The 12,744-nt window shown below is 49.7% G+C and overlaps 1 protein-coding gene across 1 annotated transcript in view; it reads right to left on the bottom strand.

The window, feature by feature from the left end:
- Positions 1 to 12,744, bottom strand: part of stard13b (StAR related lipid transfer domain containing 13b) — a 62,298-nt gene that overhangs the window by 46,483 nt on the left and 3,071 nt on the right. Inside the window, exon 2 of the mRNA XM_080006927.1 lies at positions 9,868 to 9,898. Coding sequence (XP_079863053.1) covers positions 9,868 to 9,898 — 31 coding nt within the window. The remainder of the gene's footprint in view (positions 1 to 9,867; positions 9,899 to 12,744) is intronic.

Raw genomic sequence — 12,744 nt, forward strand, 5'->3', positions numbered from 1 at the left:
TTATATTTGTAAGTAAGAAACTTCTCTACGAACGGAGGAAAGTGGAAAAGAGTGGAGTTCCCCTTAAAGCCCCTTACCAAAAAAAAAAAAAAAAAAAGATGCATAACATTGAATTTGTTATGCATTTAATGATTTTCAAGTCCTTTTACATTTAGTCAGACAGCACCGAAGAACTGCAGATCACAAGGTATAAAGAAACAAAACTAAAAGTACAATAAAGATAACGCTGCGTCGCTCGCTGGAAGGGAGAGATTAAGCGAGCCCCCCGCCCCTTTCCTTTGTCAACAGCGGAACGGAGGTGCAGCGTGGTTATTCTCCGCGGAGCTCAGAGCCAAAGCGTGCCTCGCTGCGCTCTCCCTTTAAAGCCACAGGAAGTGCATTGTGCTCCGTCCGCCTAGCGCCGCTCTTTGATTACCGGGCCAAATTGTTTAATTAGGTCTAAAACCACAAGAAGGCCGCGGCGCTACACTGCCCCGGGACACAGGGGCCTTTTTACTGGAGCCTTTTCTTCCGCCCTATCTGGATGCAGGTGGAGACGGAGGCTGCGAGTTAATCTCCGGCGGCCTTGGCTCGGCGCGGAAGCACACAGCGTGCGCTTGTGTCGCGCTGGCGCCCGCCTTCGACTCCCAAATTGGGGACGTGGCGGGTTCACGTGGGAAAACGTGCCTCGTCGCGCACAGAACCGAGTGTCCTCACCGAGGCCACACGGACGCTTGAAAAAAATGCAACCTCCTGTTTTGTTGTTTTTTTTTTCGGAAAAGCACAAAGGGGGTTGCGGCGGGAGTGCGCCTGGCAAGTCGGACGAGTCGGAAACCCCCGGGTTCACTGATGACGCCGCGAACGGTGGACAAAGTTCCCTTTGCTGGGGCTTTGACGCCTAAACTACTCTGCAGTAGTGTGAAATTCATGGCGAACACAAACTCGCCGCGGCGGGATTTACTCCGTGTTTTTACCGAGCCACGGCAATGGAACGGAACGGGACGGAACGGAATGGAGTTAGCTGTGAGTTTCCCATTTCCGACATCCAATGGAAAGCAGCGTCTTTTCGTGCCTTTCTCTGCAGCGCTGGTTGATTTATTTAGATGTTTCTCAACCTGCGCTCCTCTCCTGCGCCTGCTTTGAAGACGTCCCGACGTGAACGATGCGCAGGCGCCCTGGCGGGGCATCAGACGCAGCCGAACGCACGGAGGAAGTTGCGTGGAGCCCGTACCGCATCGCGGTCCGAGGGGCCAATCAAAGAGGGGGAGCGGATGCACACACTCTGCCTCCTGCAGCATCTGGAACCTCTGCGGTTTATGTGGGAAAGACTGGGAGGCCGGTGGGAGAGCCAACGTGGGCACAGCATCTAAACCAACGCACTGAAATGTTCTTGGCTTCACCACAGAACATTGTGTGTGTGTGTGTGTGTGTGTGTGTGTGTGTGTGTGTGTGTGTGTGGGTGTGTGTGTACATAGGAGTCAGAGAGTCCGGCTAGACCCAGTTAAAGTTTACGGTGAATATTTTGCTCAATTTTATTTTCCTTCAAAAAGAATCAACATGAACAGCATCCACACAAATGCACACACACACACACACACACACACACACACACACACACACACACACACACACAGTAAAGGTGAGGCCCGCGTAAGGTGCGACGTCGCGGTTCGTTAATACTTCTCTAAATCCTGTTGCTGCCCCTCTTCTGAGCTGGCAGCTGAGTGCTGGACCAACCGGTTAGCCTTTGTGCTGCTTCACACACACAAGCACACACACACACACACACACCCACACACACACACACACACACACACTGACAGACAGACAGACAGACAGACAGACAGACAGACAGACACAGACACAGACACAGACACACACACACACACACACACACACACACACACAGACACACACACGGCCCCCGGCGTCTCTCACCTTGCTTGTCCTGAGGAAGTTGCTTTTCTAGGGGTTTAATGGCCGCTTCGTCTCTAACAGGCGGTGTGGACGTAATTGGGACTAAGGGCAAAATAAACCTGTTTTCTCGATGGAGGGACGACATAAAACTGGCACCGGCTGTAACTTCTGAGCAAACTGCCAAACCCACACGAAATGACACAAACTCACTGGAAGAATTACACTCGGCGGTAAATCCAATGCAAAAAGCCAAAAGGCCCTGTTAAACGTTACGATGATCTCACTGAGCAGGGAGACCTGCGAGGCGTTATTAACTGACATTATGTGCCATTTAATGTCAGATAGCGCTAATAATTACAGTGAAAACATTCAAACTGCTATGAAAACGTTGAAAGCTTCTCAGAGAGCCGTTAACTAAATTGTTTCTCAAATGTTTTCACAACCTTGACAAATTACTGTATATATATGAAGGGGGGGGGGTGTCTAGAAATACTACCCACGCTGCTTTTTTAGGTTTGTGTGTTTTGTTTTTTTCCTCTTTCAGCCGAGCAGGCGAGCTGGCCTCTGCACTCAGGAAACCACAAGTCATTTTCCAATCCTTCCACGTGTGGAATTTTTCATGCACTAGTCATGCCAGCGAAGGCCTTCACAGTGCACGCTGGATCTACGAATGACGACCCGCTTCCAAATTTATCGCATGATGTCATTGATCTGGCACCTGTTGGCCAATCAGCGGAGGGGGAGTGTTAGAAAAAAAAAAAAAAAAAAAAAAAAACACGGTTCATGTGCGATCGCGTGAAAATGTCTTTTCCCGAAGCCCGAAAGTAGGCTTTTGTTTCTTCGAATTCCGTAGCGGCGGAGACCTACTTTAAATAGTCCCTCCGTAGGAAAAGGTTCGCTCATGGTCGAGCCGAGCGGTGGAAAAAGTTTTTTTTTTTTTTTTTCCGTTACCGTGCCTTTTCTAAACAACGGGGGAGCGTCACACGTATCCTTTCAGGAAAGTCTCCTCGGCCCCGGCGCCGCCCAGGGAGCCGCTTCCCCTCAACTCGGCCGTCTCGCGCTCCGAGCGTCGCGGGCGAGTCTGAACGGCGCTGGTCTGAGGTCGCGTCGTCGCCGACCCGGGTCCGTTTCGAAGAAGGCCGCGCGCCACCCCCCTGCCCCCCCGTCTACGCCGGCGCTCGCGCACTTGCGGAAAGGTCGGACGTCTGAGGTGAAAAGGTCAACGCCACGGCGTTTCCTCCACGGGCCCCGACGGTTCTTTTACGTCCGAGTCTCAAACGGTCTCGCCCTCCCTTCTGGGGCTTGACGAGCACAAAGACAAACAGCTCCATAGTAAAAGCAGCGGGGAAACAAGAATCTTTCAAAAAAATAAAATAAAATAAAAAGACCCAAAAGACTTAACATCCCGTCTCTGGAGCCTCCACAGCAGTGCTCATACAGATGTGTCCTCGGTACAGCTGACAACCTGTGTGTGTGTGTGCGTGCGTGCGCGCGTGGTAATTTCATGTATGATGTCATACTATAACCCCGTCTCTGCCAAATAAATCATCCTCAAACATCTTAGGCGCAACGTTTCAACATCATGAGAATTTCTGTGTGCGCGGACGACACAATACGACGCTACCTGTATTTCTTCACGCTGTCTTCAGTTTCACGATACGATACGGTGGAAACACTCCAACCGCTACGAGCACGCTGAGCGCTTTCCAGAGAGCCGGGAACCAAATCGTTTCTCAAATGTTTTCACAACCGCAACCGCAATATGATACCACCGAAAGACAATAAACAATAATATTGAAATATCACTGGGTCCCTCGTGTGTGTGTGTTATGTGTGTGTGTGATGTTTGTGTTTGTGTGTGTATGCGTGCGTGTGTGTATGTGTGCGCGTAGTGAGTAATGTGTTGCGGGACGTAGATGACGTGTGTGTTGAGTGTGCACGTAGGTGTGTGTGTGCAGTGTTTATATGTGTGTGACGTGCATGTGTAAATAGGTAAGTAACAAAGTGATACACATAGCAACAGATGGTGTGCGTTTGCGTACGTGTTATGCAATGTGGGTTCTACATGTATACATGATCTATATGTGTTCGTCCGTGTGATATGTTTTCTGTAAGCAAAACTTTATTTATATACCACGTTTCTAAACAACATTTATGTGCTTGCAGGACGTGTGTGTGTGTGTGTGTGTGCGCGTGTGTGTGTGTGTGTGTGTGTGTGTGTGTGTGTGTGTGTGTGTGTGTGTGTGTGTGTGTGTGTGTGTGTGTGTGTGTGTGTGTGTGTGTGTGTGTGTGTGTGTGTGTGTGTGCGTGTGCGTGTGTGTGTGGTGTCGGTGCTGCCTCCATCTTGACAGCCCTAAACAGGCCTCCTTCAGTCCAGAGAGGGCGCAGCTGTCTGGGGTCACGATGAGTGTCTGCTGGGAGATACTGACCCTGAGGGGGGGCCACGGGGCCTGGGAGACAACAGCTGAGGGGGCCTGGTGGAACGTACACAAGTCATATAAAGTTAAGCCTGTTCTCCATCCTGGAGGTTATTCCAGCCTACTGCAGCCATACTGCAGGGAGACGCCCCGGATTGGACATCAGTGCATCACAGGGTCTCACACGCACACACACACACACGCACACGCGCACACACACACACACACGCACACACACACACACACACACGCACGCCAAACGCACGCACGCACGCACGCACACACACGCAACCATCCCACCAGTTGGCAATTCAGGGTTCTCTCAGCCAAACCTGCACGTCTGCAGCACACAAACAAGGTAACGTCCAACCAGGCAGACAGGACCCATAAGAGTCTGACTGTGATTCACAGTCGGTTTAATGTCAATGAACAAATGTACTGATTAGTTGCTAATTATGGTTAAAGGACAGGTTCACGGTTCTTCAGCCCAGGCGTTAAATCTCCTCTTTTTTTTTTTTAAATGGCAGAGTTGTATTATATATAAAACTAATTTTTGCAATTGCCGCAGTACATGCAAAGCGTGGAGGTGGCTACAGAAGGTTGTCAGTAGGAAGTGACGCAATTTCCTGTTTCCCCTCTCTTCCATTTTGCTGTCAGTCGATAAAACCCGAAATAACTGTGTGGATAAAATGCAGTGTTTGTGACATTCTTTTTGGTATATGACATAAACACGGTATGATTATAATGTCAGATTTAACGCATCAGTCAGCTCCGCCAGCACTGAGAAACCTCATGTAATGTGTGAGTGGCTGGTCAATAATTACTTAATTACTAAATCTGATGTATATAAATTGAGGTATTTGTGCGACGATGCCCCTCGAATAAATTGGGACGAGACTTAAGTTGGACATGGACGTCGCTGGGCGCTCCGGTGGTTTATACAGCAGTGTATAAACTCACGGGCTCCCAGAGCTGATGAATGCTCACATTGACCAATCCCATGGAGTGGGAGTCATGGGGAAACGCTTGGCAAACACGTGTAAGTCTGTTGCACAATATTTCCAAATCACCAGAGTTTATTATTTTTTTTCTCGAGGCACTAAAACGGTCTAATACACACGGCATTTTTTTTTTAATTCAACCTGAATTTCCTAATAGTGTTTCCCTTGGCCAAACAATATTTGTTTCATTAAAAAACTCTGCACCGCAACAATGACAGTTTGTTTCCATTCACACTTCCAGATTTCCAAAAAAGATTTATTTCAGACCGTCACGTGGGCATCGACCGCCACAGTTTCGGTTTTAACTGCGCGAGGCAACCCGGACTCGTTGGAACTCCCCAAAGTCAGCGTCGAGGGGCTCCGCAGGGAGTCTTTTGGGAGACCGTCTCCAGGTGACGCTCCACCCGCAGGGCAGCAAACCCTCCCTCAAAAGAGAGACCGTGTGGGGGCAGGAAAGAGATCCCGCGTGGAGGAAACGGAGCCTGGCGGCGATTCACAGTTTCCCTTTTTTTTGGGTCCCTTTTTTTTTGTCTTTCTTTGTAATCAATGGCAGGAGATCTCCACACTCCAAACGCATTAGTCCAGAGAGAGGACCTCTTTCAAAGCCCACCGTCCCGTTGGAGACATCGGGGCGGCGGAGCGGAATGGCCCTGCCTGACGGTTCTGGGCTGCATGCTGTTTAAGCCTCGGTTTGGCAAGATCACCAAACTATTCACTTCACAAGGAGTTTCATCTGGGTGCCATCTTGGTAACGCTGCCAGGCAGGATGTTCGTGAATACACACTAGTTTTCTACACGGTATCTAAATACATGTCGTACATATCACCGTACATATCTCCAGTTCACATATAGATGCGGTGGGTCCCGATCCAAAACGGCGTCATTTCGAGCGGTTGTATATGTCCTGCGTGCACAACATCCCTCTATATATTCATTTCCAATGACGTGCTTTTATTTAGAAACAGATTCCAACTGCGGCACGTGGCCGTCTCATCTAATTTTCATTTAACCGGTCACACCATCCTCCAGCTGAACCAGGCCGAATGAAATCCAAGCACTTCTTACCAGACTGTCACTCACTCCACTCTGAGCTTTCCAACTGTTCACAACAGCACTGTGGACGACTGGAGGAATTCATTTTGGGAGAAAAAAAAAAATGCTTTTAAAAAGGCTGAAATCTTCAATTATTTGGGTCAATGTGAGGCTGGACCACTTGAGACCCACTGCTCTCAGGGACATACAGGACATAAACAAAGGGAACACATCCCATATTAACCCGTATTCAGAAATATTTCCATCAAAACAAAGTAGGCACGCCGGTGACGGAGCCAACGTCCTGGTGTCAGCACATTGTTTGGAAAACGCCGGGAGATAAATAGGGATTTGGCCACGTCTCCGACGGGCGAACCGGCTCGGCTTTCATTGGCGGCTCTCAACGCGGCCAAACCCGTGAGCGCCCTGACTGATGCCACTCCGGGCGGGAGGGCTCGGCAAAAAAAAATAAAAAAAAATGAACCGGGGACGTCCGTCTTCACACCTCCGCCACGCAGGCCGTAAGAAACGCACGACGGGCAATATTCACAGAGGATTGAAAGGAAAAACAAGTGAGGTTTTAGGTTTTTTAGGTTCTTCTCCTGAAGGCGATGGCGGTCGCAAGTGAGGGTTTACCAGATGAGAGGGTCCATTGCAATTTTCTGGTCGGGTGGAATCGGGGGGGGGGGGTTGTTTTTCGGGCCAAAGAAAAACAGTAACAAATACTCTCGCGGGGGGATGAGGATCTGGAGCGTTCCTGTGATTGCGGAGTCTTATTGCGACGGCGGAATAACAAACATTGTTTTCATCCCATAAATCTTTGCTGGCGGGCTCCCTATTTATTCCCCAAAGATGAGGCGCTTGTAATCAGTGTTGACTTTCATAATACGTACAGGCAGGCCATTGTTTGAATAAAGGAAAACTCCAGGGAATTCAAGGCAGTTAAACGGAGCGTGGTGATGTTTGGCACCGCTAACCAAAAATTATATACATGAAAGAAATTTAAAACGGGATAATACAAATGGGTTTATAGAGGTTTATGTCTGTACTGTACCAACATAACCATAATATGTATATAGGATAATAATATGACTTCTGAATCTAAATAGACCCCAATGCTTTTTAATCCTGAAAAGACCAAGGTTTGTAAATGTAGGCGTAGGCACATTACAATATGTATTTAAATGTAAAAAGCATAAAAATCTAAAATGCTGTGACTCCTGTTAAATTGCTGGCTGGCATAAGGCGGCGTGCTTACCGATACAATACACACTGCACATTTTAATGCCAGTCATGATACATATGCTGCTTATTCATCTTTCAAATACAGGCTTTTGTGTGGATTTATTCCACACACAAAGCACCCTGTGACTAATGGCCCAAAGCTGGCAACAGTTATTCAGTTATTCCTCACTTCATAACCAGCTGTTGATGAAATCTCTGGACATGCATCAGTGTTTCAGCGTGCGTGCGTGCGTGCGTGCGTGCGTGCGTGCGTGCGTGCGTTTCTATATATTTGTGCGTGTTTGCATGTACATTCTCACATGCGTCTACACGCGCATAAAAATGTGCGAAAAAGGCATTACGCCTGCAGCGCCAGCGCCAAGCACTTCGTCACCCCCCACCTCCCTCCCCCGGCTCCACCGCTCTGGAAACGGGATCCAAAGAATGTGATTTCTTTTCGCTGGACAATGTCATCATAATGAAGCGAGCAGCGTTGTTATGGTTGATACGGCCGACCATCTGGCCCCCATCGTGGCCGGGGTCGTAAAATGAGGTCTCTGTGTCCCGGGCTGTAAAGTAAGAACCGCGAGCATTGTGCCTCGTGTGTCTGAGCCGCTGCCAGCTCTGTCCTCTTGTAACACAATCATCCTCCAGGTTTTATTATGGTTTGAATATTTTCGATTCAAAACACATGTCGGCCCGACTGCTTTCGTCGGCAGTGGAGGCTAAGTTGACGCTGACACCGTGATGTAGGGCTGTTTGTTCAAGCCAAGCCATACAATGAGGAAAAGCCCAATCCAAGTATTTAGCCAACAGCCGCGTGGATAAATATACAACACGCTACTCAAGAGCAACGGTGACTCTGCCTCATGGAGAATTCTCAAAAAAAGGGTTTAGAACGAGTGGAAAAAAAAAAAAAAAAAAAGAAGAAAATCCGCGAAAACGCAAATCTTCAAGTCGTCCAAATATTCTTTAAATCTGTTCAGCCCAGGGGAGTCAGATGCGGTGCAGACGTTCCTCCGTGTTGGTATTGACGGAGGCGCTGACGAAGCACCGTGCTTGAGCGCTGTGGCTATTTTGGATTTTCGAGGGGGGGGGGGGGGGGGCGATATTGCGAGAAAAGCCGGCGCGGAGAACCTCAGCCTCCTGTCGACAGCCTCTGGAGCCGTAGCGTCACGGATGTTGGGTGCGAAGAGGACGGACCGCGGCGGAACGAGGTTCGAACCGTCCGCCCAGCGCGTGCGCGCTGCCAGGGGCCACACGCAGGAGCATCGACGCCGAGAGCTGCGGCGGCGTCACGCGACGGCGTAACCCGAACCCAAAACGGTGTCTGCCCAAACCCCGACGGGGCCGCATCACGCCGGGCCGAGTATTTACTCTCTGCCCGACGGCAACAATGGTCCGGCGTGCCTCGTAATTTTAACCGGGTCCCGCCGGGTGAGCAATATGTAATCGGGGAGTGCACGAAAACGAGAGTGCACAGCTCGGGCATTCTCCAGACGCTGGCCGGGCGGGGGCCGGGCCGGCACCTGTGGCCATCAATCCAATGCACGTTGTCCCAGGACCCGAGCCTTTGGTGCTGGATCGGCTTGCACGCTTCCCAAAACACCAGAGAGACGCTGCGTGAAACACAGCTAGGGGCGTCCGCGACGTCAGCGAGGGTATAAATATCCACCGAGCCGCGTGGCGGTCCTTGATACACATGGAAGTGTAACCAGTGAATTGGGGTTTTTTTTTGTTATTTTGTCAACAACAAAGCCTGAGCCGTAAATAAAGATTTTACAGCAAGTGTAGGAGCGGGTTTGGAGTTTAAAACCGTTGATTCCATTACTGGGCCAAGGGAATCCATGTAATATAACTTAAAGACGTGGGAAAATGTACTTGCATCTAAAAAAACTCTGACCAAAGAAACGACTTGTGCACAGCTTATTCAGTCCAAGTTTTATAACCAAAGCATTGCATTTAAAAAAAAACGGTTTCAAATTCATAAGCTGTGCATGATTCATTTACCTTTGAAAACGTCCGCATGCATTATTTATTGGCGCCGTGCCATTGTTCCGACGGCCTATCATTCTGAAACCCAAACCTAATAGTCTGAAAAATGTCCCATTGGACATGGAGGACAGCCTGAACTTTACCATCTATAACATTATACGTACACTTTACCATCTCCAACCTGACATTCTTCGGACTATTGTGGTGTCAGAACAATGGGCGGCCCTCCATTTATTTGGCCCTATAATGACACTGGGCCGATGACGGACACATATAACCAGTCGAGTCGGTAAAGGTCCTACCTGCTCCTGCGTTGGTCACCTTGCTGAACATCTGCAACACAAAGAAAGACACGGGCGTAAGAAAGTAATTTCAGAAGGTCGTCGCAGGAATTCACATCCGCGCGTGTTGATCTGTGAATGATTGGGAGAGCTTCGTTGTGAGGCAGTTTCGTAATGAGGTGAACAGGAAATCGGACGGATTTCCGATACCGCAGAGCGGGAATGAAGCTTTTTGGTTCATTTGAACAGGTCCAGAAAGGTGAGGTGCGGTGCCGAGAAAACCGCTCAGTCGAAACCTGGAGGTCAGGGTCATTTTTAAGAAACGCGCCCCACTTTCTGATTTTTAAAATCGTTCCGCCGCGATTAAATGATTTCCTGTGCAACCGGGCCCCCCCGTGAGCGCAGCCGGGGTCCCCCTCGTTTGGGACGGAGGCCACGCTGAGCGATCCCCCAAAAAAAACCCCTCCCAGCTAACAGCGCGCCCTGGTGCGCCGTGGGACGCCGGGAATTAAAACCATCACGGGATGGGTCCATTTGGGCTGAAGGGGAATTAGGAAACCCGGAACCTTAAACCGCGGAACCATGGATGCACTGGTGCAGAGATGCGTTATGAGAGTATAATGAGCTTTTGGTTCGATTTCAATATTTGCTTCTTTCATTCCCGCAACCCAGGCGTGCCGCATGTGTCGGGATTTTTATAGAACAAAGATAAGACGCTTTGCATCTGGCGTGGTGGTGTTTATACTGCCACAGGCTCTCGTGGTTTGTCCCGAACGCACAACGTCAAGTATCAACCACCAGGGAGAAGATTTAACATTGTTTTTTGAAGGTTTTATACGTTTGCCCCATCGGCACGGTGGGGGGGGGGGGGGGGGGTGGCTGGTAAGTTCCACCGAGGACGTGTCCGTGAGCGTTTGTAAATGACGGGCGCCAGCACTTTTATGAGGCCCGGGTTGAAAAACAGCGAAACCCGGGCTGTGGAGGTGAGGGGCGTGGCACCGACGTCGTGGCTGCAGCGTACCTGCTTATTGACCGCCAGATTTCGCACCGACCGGTAGAATTTTCCGTCACGTAAAAAGTGCCCTTCTGTCAAGGGCTTCAAAGGCAGAGATTAGGGTCCGGGAATGGGGGGGGCTTATTCTCCCCCTCCCCAACACACACACACACACACACACACACACACACACACACACACACACACACACACACACACACACACACACACACAGCGAGCTTCCAAGAGCAGGAAGTAGGACTGTACAAATCTGACGCTTCTGTAAATATGAGCGACCTCATGGCTCGGCCTCCCACGGGCTGGGGCCCGACCCACTTTTCAAAAATAAAACTTGTGGAGATCGGCGCTGAGAAAAATACCAGGTGCCGCGCCCCAGAAGAGATGTGCCCATTTGACGAGGCTTCAAAAGTCTCTCTCTCTCTCTCTGTCTCTCTCTCTCTCTCCTTCAGACAGACATTGCCCCAGCTCCTCCATCCAATCCGAGTCAGATGCTGGACACATGTCAGGGGTTGCAGGTCACCAGAAGTGATCCTCCACCTCCCCTCCCCTCCTGTCGCAGCAGCACAAAGTCCCTTTCAGCGTCTGAGGGAATGCTTCCCCTCGCATACATCAGGGAGGATGTTTATGTGGAGCGACAGGCCGCTGTCAGTGAATGATGGCCGACCTGTTACGTGACTGGTCGGACCAAGTGACGGAGCGGAGGCTTCCTCCGCTCCGTCAGCCTCTGTCAACACCACTTAAAGCCAGGAATCCACAACCCAAATAACTCCCTATTGACAGCCAATAGTAAGCCGCACGGTAAACAGGAGGCCCAACACACTTTCTATTGCAAACAGCGAGGTTAAAATGGCAGCCGTGCTTTTATGAAATGTAGAATATAGAACATGTTACTGAGCACAAGGGCACAGATTTAAGATTCAATACTTTATTTCCCACCTTGTTTGTTATGAGGGAATCGAAAACAACAAGGACATCGAGCCTTCTATGAAGGACGCTGGAACATGGGCAGGTGCGGCACATGTCCGCTTCTGGGGTTTTGCACACGAATCACACGTTTTCGGCTTAGATTACACAACTATTAATGTGCGGATTTGGAACAACGAAGGGAAACAAATCCCCTTCCCCTCGGGCCCCCCGCGGTTTAAAAACTTAAGAGCGTGACCTCTCGTGTCAGGAGATCTTTCGCTCCTTAATCGTCTTTATTTGCCGGGCACGGCTAAACCGGTACAAGTTTACTCACAAAGCATAAAAACCCGCAGTGCGCGGTCAGCGTTATGTAACCGGGGTCATGGGTTCCAGGTCCCGTCGCCAGAATGGGAGCCATTGCGCCGACTTGTGTGCTTTGGCCACCAGCGGGACCCTGAAGCCCCGTCTGGGTGTTCAGGGTAAGGCCTCTGACCGCGGACAAAATAAAAGATTGTCAGAACCAAACTGGGTTTCCCTGCTTCCCTGTCGCCCTCACCGGGCCTGCAGTTGGCTAATGGACCTTGCGGTTCGCGGGACACTTTTACTTTGAGGGGAAAAATAGAGAAATCATTTAAATAGAGCAGCCTATAATTTATCAGAGTGACTCAGCAGCCGGGAGCAGGGCCACACGTCGTCCCCGGAGCCCGGCTCTGATCTAGTTCCATATTAAAACCGTCCGGTAGGAAAACGTGGCCCCGGCGTATATTTAGACAAGGACGGCCTCATTCATTTAGAACCAGTGAAGTGACGGAATGTCCCCCGAGTTGTACCTTCCTTTTCATTTGTATTCTTATTTTGTTTATATTCATTTATGTTAATTTATGTATAAACGTATATCGTGTTTTATTTTTGTGATATGTCAATAGTTAATTTGCATTGTAAAGCATTGTCCCATTCATCCTGGCATCTGGAGTTCC

This window comes from Zeus faber (genome assembly GCF_960531495.2).
Source record: "Zeus faber genome assembly, chromosome: 9".
NCBI lineage: Eukaryota > Metazoa > Chordata > Actinopteri > Zeiformes > Zeidae > Zeus > Zeus faber.